Source organism: Choristoneura fumiferana, chromosome 27 (assembly GCF_025370935.1).
Source record: "Choristoneura fumiferana chromosome 27, NRCan_CFum_1, whole genome shotgun sequence".
NCBI lineage: Eukaryota > Metazoa > Arthropoda > Insecta > Lepidoptera > Tortricidae > Choristoneura > Choristoneura fumiferana.
The window spans coordinates 6,479,004-6,486,838 of NC_133498.1; the positions used below are offsets into that span (position 1 = coordinate 6,479,004).

The 7,835-nt window shown below is 39.7% G+C and overlaps 1 protein-coding gene across 1 annotated transcript; it reads left to right on the forward strand.

Moving 5' to 3' along the window:
* Window positions 1-2,760: 2,760 nt before the first annotated feature.
* LOC141443245 (peroxisomal catalase 1-like) lies at window positions 2,761-5,401 on the forward strand. Its single transcript, XM_074108455.1, has 2 exons — window positions 2,761-2,886; window positions 3,827-5,401. Exons 1-2 carry the CDS (start codon window positions 2,761-2,763, stop codon window positions 5,399-5,401), a joined length of 1,701 nt encoding a protein of 566 aa, XP_073964556.1.
* The last annotated feature ends 2,434 nt before the right edge of the window (window positions 5,402-7,835 follow it).

A 7,835-nucleotide genomic window follows, 5' to 3' on the forward strand; every position in this document is an offset into this window, starting at 1 on the left:
ACACGAGCGAAGGTACTGGCAAACATGAATCTAGTTCAGTGTTTTAAAAACTGTGGGTCGCGACCCCCCGTGGGGTCGCGGTATCTTTAAAATATTGTCACCGTTATTGTGTATGATTATTTAATGTTTGTATTATCTATTTATTAACGTAGCGGATAAAACAAATAACTCTAAGCGGAGGTAGGCAGGGGGTCGCCAAATATTTTTCTAACCAAGAGGGGTCGCGTCCTGAAAAAGTTTGAAAAACACTGGTCTAGTTAACGATTTAACAAAGGCAAAAAATTGCGGGATATACTCAATTTTTTAATTAATAATGCTTCCCTTGTAGTAAATGACGCAAAAAAACAGGTATAAAATTTTATGATTACTTAAATCTCCTGTTAATAGCAATCTAACCATTCTAAGCATTCAGTTTGGCTCATTTTCTTTATTGCCGTAGTAGAAAATGCCGCGGGAACTCATTATAGTAACTCAACCCTCGATCCCGCTTGGAGGCAGCTTCTGGATTTTAAACTAGATCATCGTGTGAGTTATTTTGTATTACATTGTTTTTTTTACCACTTGCTCGTTGCTCTCCTGATGGTAAGACATCACCACCGCCCATAAACATCTGCAACACCAGGGGTATTGCAGATGCGTTGCCAACCTAGAGGCCTAAGATGGGATACCTCAATTGCCAGTAATTTCACCGGCTGTCTTATTCTCCACGCCGAAACACAACAGTGCAAGCACTGCTGCTTCACGGCAGGATTAGCGAGCAAGATGGTAGCAATCCGGGCGGACTTTGCACAAGGTCTTACCACCTGCAAAAAGGAAGAGGATTGTGGGTTCAAACCCGGGCTCGCCTCCTCTGAGTTTTTCGAGATTCGTGTGCGATATTATATAACCCATTTTGCACCATCCATAATATTGATTAAATTTATTTGACGGATAAATGTGATGCCATCTCTGTTTTTTTTATTGGAATAGACGGAGACGGCATCACATTTATCCGTCAAATTAAGTTAATCTATAGGTGGTGAAACAGCCCCTTATACACAAGCTTTTATTTAACTTGCAATGTATGCATGTGTGGATGTACAGGTCAAATCTTGCAAGTTAAATTTGACCCACTTCCAGTAGTTGGATTGACATAATTTGGCATTCTTGTAATGGTGGCACTTCACTTGGCATTGTGTATTCGGTGACGCTATTGACATCTCTATCGCTCATGCTAGAAATGAAATAGTACATCTCTTTCGTAAATGCCAATATTTTGGTGAATGTGCCAGCATTAATCTGGTGGCAATACAATAATATATTATGTTAGTGACGTGGTGGTCCAGCCAGGATCGTCTCCGCTGGACGGAATTTCGCAACGGTTGATGGCATCGACTTGGAATTTGGTACGGGGATGTAGTTTGGATGACAATGCATATAAAAATACCAAAGAGTACAGTTAGCAAAAAAACTTGCATGAAAAATGATATTTTTTACAAAAAACTTATTTACGACGAGCTTTACGGTGAAGGATAACCAATAAAATTGGAAAACGGTTGATGAAACATGCCTAAGCCTGATTTCAAATAAAAAAAACGCATTCAAATCGGTCCACCCGTTTGAGAGCTACGGTGCCACAGACATACACAGACAGACACACAGAGTGGTCAAACTTATAACACCCCTCTTTTGGGGGGTTAAACAACATCGGAAGCCCTGCTCATCGGAACTACTGCGAGTCATCTGGAATGATGATGATGATTATGATGCACATTCAAAAATATATCCGTTCATCTGACACAGGAAACACCAACACACGAATAGTCTAATAGTCATATTGAATAATTTTAATTAAAACGCATAATGGTGTGTGAAGTTCCCAATCCGCACTGGGCCCGCGTGGGAACTACGGCCCTAGCCCTTTCATTCTGAGAGGAGGCCTGTGCCCAGCAGTGGGACGTACGACGTGACTACGAGTCAACCAGCACTTATTGGTGACTTAATTTTAAAAAGTGTTTGGGAACCTGCTAGGAAAGCGTTCTTTGACGTTCACATAGTAAATGCCGACGCTTCTTCCTACAGTAACCTCACATACGACCCTGCTGCTTAAGAGCGTCATTTACTCCTATAGTCATCTCCCGTGACGGAGCCCTGGGCACCGAATATAACAACTGCTTAAAAAAACAGCATCAAAATTAAATGACAAATGGGGAAAGACTTATAAATAATTTATTGGCTAAAAGTGTACAGATCACAGTCATAAGAGCAGTGTCCATAAGGATAAGAGGCTCTAGGAGGCACATTGAGGCCCTTGGCTGCGAGGACGGAGATTCTGTGAAGAATAGACTGTCATTGCCACCACACGAATTCAAGACATACTCAAACACACCAACAGAATATTTACAAATATCACCCAAGTCGCTACCTACTATTTTTGGTTTTTGTGATTGTATCATTTCGATCTTGCTGATCCGCCACCCGCAATTTCTGTATATTCGCTTCTGTCTAAATAAATTACATAAAATTTAGACATTAAATTCGTTTTATAAAAATGTAAACAAACAAATAAACAGTGGACATACGACTGACGAATACGATGATGATGATGATAACACGAGCGAAGCCGCGGGCATCGACTAGTTCAGTTCAAGGTTCAATAAATGCAATCAAATCACGGGATGTACTTAATTTCTTAAATACAACGCTTACCTTGCAGTAATGCAGCAAATGAAGTATAAAAATTCATGATTAGTTTGATTTGCTGTTAATTGCAGTCTAACCATGAAGCATTCAGTTTGGTTCGTTTTCTTCTTTGTTGTAGTAGATAATGCTGCGGGAATCGATTATAGTAACTCCACCCTCGATCCCGCTTCGAGGCAGCTTCTGGATTTTAAACTAAGACATCCTGTAAGTTCTTTTCTATAAGTAACTTTAGCTTTATTCTGACCATTCAAGTAATTAAATTAAAACTATTTACATAATACTAATAAAAAAAACTAAAATTAAACAAATTACTCAAAGTACCTTGTTTTTCCCGAAGTAAACGCCACAAGGGGATCGAAGACGCAGGCAGGCAGCGTTTTCTCTTTGTATAGCCAAGCTAATTCTTTGTCCGAGAAAACTGCCAGCTCTTCGGTCTCCTGTGACGTTTACTATTCATTATTTTTGATATTTCTTTAAAAAGATTTAAATCACTAGGACCCCAAGGACCAAAGGGTCTCAACTCAACACTGGGACAAAGTCGTACTCGAAGTCGTATTTCTATTACATTGGTTTAGCAAAGGATCGGGGGTTCAAACCATTTTTCGAAATTTATGTGAGATTCATTTGAAATTTACCACAATCTAACGTTTTAAAGTTTCGTAATTTTCACTCAAAGTCAAAGTACCACAAACAGAGGCTTATTAAAAACAAACGAGTAATATTTACCTCAACGTTTCGACCACATTACAGTGGCCGTGGTCACGAGTAGACTGAAGTTTGGGGTGTCAAGTCTGCCTAGCAGCGCGAGTCCCTCAAACTACCCGCATTACTTTGAGTCTGAAATATTTATTATAAGTACATTTATCGTGAAAAAATAACTAAAATCCATAAAATCTCACAAACTTTCACATTTCTTTTAGGACCCGTTTCACAATTGATTGATAAATTAATCTGACACATATAATAATATTAGTATGTGATGCTATCTCTGTTTATTCTGACAAAACAGACAGATATGGCATAATAAGTAAACGGCATATAAAATTTATCCATTATGATGAAACAGGTCCTTAGTCTAAGACACAGGTCTTAACATCAACAACTCGAGCCAAGCTGAGTACTTAGTCATTTAAATTCTTTCCAGAAACCCATAGGCGTCCTGACTACGTCCGCGGGAATGCCGGTAGAAGTACGAGACACCGTCTCCCTAAACACAGACGTCTTCGACAACGCGTACTTCTATGACCAGCAGACCTCCATCGACCAAGAGCCAATTCCAGAACGAACAGTCCACGCCAAAGGAGCTGGTGCTTACGGCTACTTCGAAGTCACCAACGACGTCTCCAAATACACCAGTGCCGACGTCTTCAACGGAATCGGGAAGAGAACACCAGTCGCTGTCCGGTTCTCCCTTCAAGTTCAGGACATAGGCGGTGTCGATCTATCCCGAGAAACACATGGTCTCGTCGCGAAATTTTATACACAAGAAGGCAACTTAGATCTATTAGGTTTAAGCTTCCCCGTTTATCTTTATAGGGATCCAAATGGCTTCACTCCTATTGTGCATTCATTCAAAAGAAACCCTCAAACGCACTTGTATGATGCCACAGCGCGTTTGAACGCTGTAACACTCATACCTGATAGTTTACCTACCCTGCTATGGCTCTTCTCTGATTACGGAATCGTTAATGGTTATAGAAAGTTTGATGTTTTCCCTATCCACACGTACGAGTTAAGCAATAAGCATGGCGAGAGTCACTATGTCAGATTTAACTTCAGGACTGAACAAGGGTTGGAGTTCCTTACAGATGAAGCTGCCAGCGCTTTGAGGTCACAAGACCCTGACTACAGTGAGAGAGATCTTTTTAACGCGATATCTACAGGCAACTTTCCATCATGGAGACTGGATATCGATGTCATGTCGGAACACCAGGTCAAAAACCTTCATTACAATCCATTTGACGTAACTAGGATGTGGGAAAACGGAACTTACCACACGGTGACCATTGGCCGCTTAGTTCTAAATAAAAATCCAGATAACTTCTTCAAAGATGTTGAGCAAGCTGCTTACAATCCGGGTAACTTGGTTCCTGGTATCCCCGGACCGCCTGATGTCATGTTCCGGGCGAGAAGGTTAGCATACCGGGATGCACAAAACAATCGACTTGGTATCAATCATAATAACATAAAAGTAAATTGTCCGTTACAAAGGAAAGTTTACAATCGAGATGGTATGCCGCCAGTGCTAGACAATATGAGAGACGCCCCGAATTATTACCAGAACTCTTTCAATGGACCAGTTCCGTACGTGGATGTGGCGAGACCCAAGAACTCCTTGCTGATATATGATAGGAATGCAGTAGATTTACAAGTGCCCGCTGATTTTTATAACAAAGTCTTAAAAACTGAAGGGCAGAAGAATAGGCTGGCTGCAAATCTTTCGAGGCTTATCGTTCGTGCTATTGAGTCAGTGCAGAAGAAAATTTTGCAGTTATTAACGTTAATAGACAGGGATTTGGGGCATCGTGTGAGGACAGCGCTAGTAGTGACTCGTGCGGCTCTAGTAACACAGCAACCAACACTTACCGTCATCGAGGAGTATCCAAAGACTCTTGGTTTGGTTCCACCTACCCCTTCTCCCCCTAAACCTTTCAATCTTATACCATCTTCTACACCATCTCCTGTTCTTAAAGAAGATCAGCAACTTTTCGACTATTAAATCATGAAAGAGTAATGAAAAGGGATCAGATCTTTCAGACTTATTTAGGATCCGACCTATTTTCATCAAAATCGTGTGTGTTTTATGTCTTTATGCAGTAATAAAAGGCATTGCTTTCTTTTTACGCTTTTATTCAGTGTATAAAACATTACTGAGTCAAAACAACGAATTTATCTAGGGATGATAAGTACCAAGACTTTTTTGATGTGTGTACATACGTTTGAAAGAAGAAGAAAGAAAGAAAGTACGACTACATAATATTATATGCGTGACAGTGACTTAAAGATGATTACAGAAACGACGGACAAACGAGAAAAACAGTGTAGGTAAGTAGGTAACTAACACGAAACGGACCCATCTCTGCAGAATGCCGGCTCGAGAGCCGGCTCTGGTCTTCCGGTGGGACCGCGAGGCCGTCATTTGCACGCTGCACGCACGACCAGACCGTGTCTAATTGAAGAATATAATTCTCCGAGTAGTCGGGTTAAAAGACAACATGCAGATTGAAGATCCCCTAGGATACATTTTTATCTGAACAAATGTATCCGTATGAATAGAGTTGGTCGTCCCTTCTATTGAAAAAACCACCCAATTGGGTCAAACTTGCGCACCGAAGATTCCGTACAAATATGTAGTCTTCTGAACCTAACCTCTCCAAGACGCTTCTGCTCCGAAACGTCTTGCTCGCCTGCTTCGTTCGTTCGCTGCCAGCGATATTTTGAGTTGCGAAAGTTGCGATACTTTGACTGTCAATATATTTAACGTCAATTTGTAGTTATTATAACTCTTTGGCTTTAGGGAAGACATACCGTTTGTGGCCACTGTAACCGTTTATGGCCATTTGGACGTAGTTATGCGAAAATGTTCCAAACCACAACAATTATTTTTTTGATTTTGGAACTTTTTTCAATAACATTGAAAGCGAAATTAAAGAATAACATGACAATGCTTTGGAGCATTTTTGCATAACTATGTCCATTTATTGTTTAAATATAGGTACGCTTGAAATATATTTATATTAATAAAACATTTCAAACTTTATTCGCTTCAGTATAAATTTTTGAAAACTCACTAAACATATCGTTTTAATACTATAACTTTTTATATATTACTTCAAATGTCAACTGTCCAAGAAACTGTGCTAAGGTGGCCAAAAACGGTTCTTTTACCTTATAATTTTTCGGCCTATCAGGAGCAGCTATATTCTTCGGGATTGTTGTCTTCGGGCCTTTAGACTTTCGGTCAAACGTATTTACGGGATTTTAAAATTTCGGTCATATATACATTCGACGTTTTAATCTTCGGCTTTTCGTTCATAGGCTTTGTGAAATTCGGTCTTTCGTACTTCGGTATTATAATACATACCCGGTAGGATTGTTGTTGGTATTAGTCAGACTTTAAACATGCCTTTGTCAGCCGGTCTGCCCACTTCATAGCTTAGTAATAAAAGTAAAATCCATTAAATAAACACGATATTAACAACATTAGCGGCCTACGACTAATATGGCGGAATATTTGAGCGGGAACGGGTTTAAAAATCGCCCAATACGGCCGCTTTATGAACTTACTAGACGTAAGTTATTGCTGGAAGTATGGTTTAAGTTAAAAGAGAATTGATGTTCTCTTATTTGTGAACATGCAAGTTAATTACCATGCAGATGCAGTGAACAATATATTGGCATCGTATTTTGTCGTACTAAAGTTAATGGAGAAAATAGGACAAATACGAGCTAATCCGACAAAATACAACGGAAAAACGTTATTAAGTACTACACAGATCTGTACAGAAGTAATAAATAATCCGTTCCCATCGTGCATCGTGAAAAATCGGAACACACTACTACTTTTCAACGCTGCCGACATGTCGAAAATACGCCGCTAACGACTCAAAAAATTACGCACATCTGGCTTCACCCTATAATTTATTGTATTGATAACTGACTGTTTATATTAACTAAAGTACCTGGATGACCGAGCTTTGCTCGGGCTAAAACTCGATAATAGGCGTTTTCCCAGAGGTAATACCAAGCTAAAGATAGATCGATTTTTCATCCCCGAAAACCCCTACATACCAAATTACATCTAAATCATTGGAGCCATTTCCAAGATATAATAATTGCTCGTTTACTCTTTTAAAGGTACCTATTAGATACATAGATAGCCATATAGGTAAGTACCTACTTTATTGATTAGTCCCAAAAGTCTATCTATGAGTTCGGAATAAATATCATACTGAGATGTTAGAATCCTTGCCATCAAATTATAATAGAGAATGTAGTGTGAACAAACACCGAATAAAAATCTTAATTTAGGTGTTAACCACTCTATGTCAATGAATAACTTCTCGATGCGACCTTCTCTCATGCTGTCTTGATGGGTTATGAGGCTGATTGAAGTAACCCGACTCCCCTCCTCCCTTTTACTCCCCTCCCCC

Excerpts from the sequence above, each read along its gene's own strand:
- LOC141443245 (XM_074108455.1), top strand. The coding sequence starts at position 2,761 with ATGAAGCATTCAGTTTGGTTCGTTTTCTTCTTTGTTGTAGTAGATAAT. Across the intron at positions 2,887-3,826 it reads ATTTTAAACTAAGACATCCT|AAACCCATAGGCGTCCTGAC; the intron begins GTAAGTTCTTTT and ends AATTCTTTCCAG.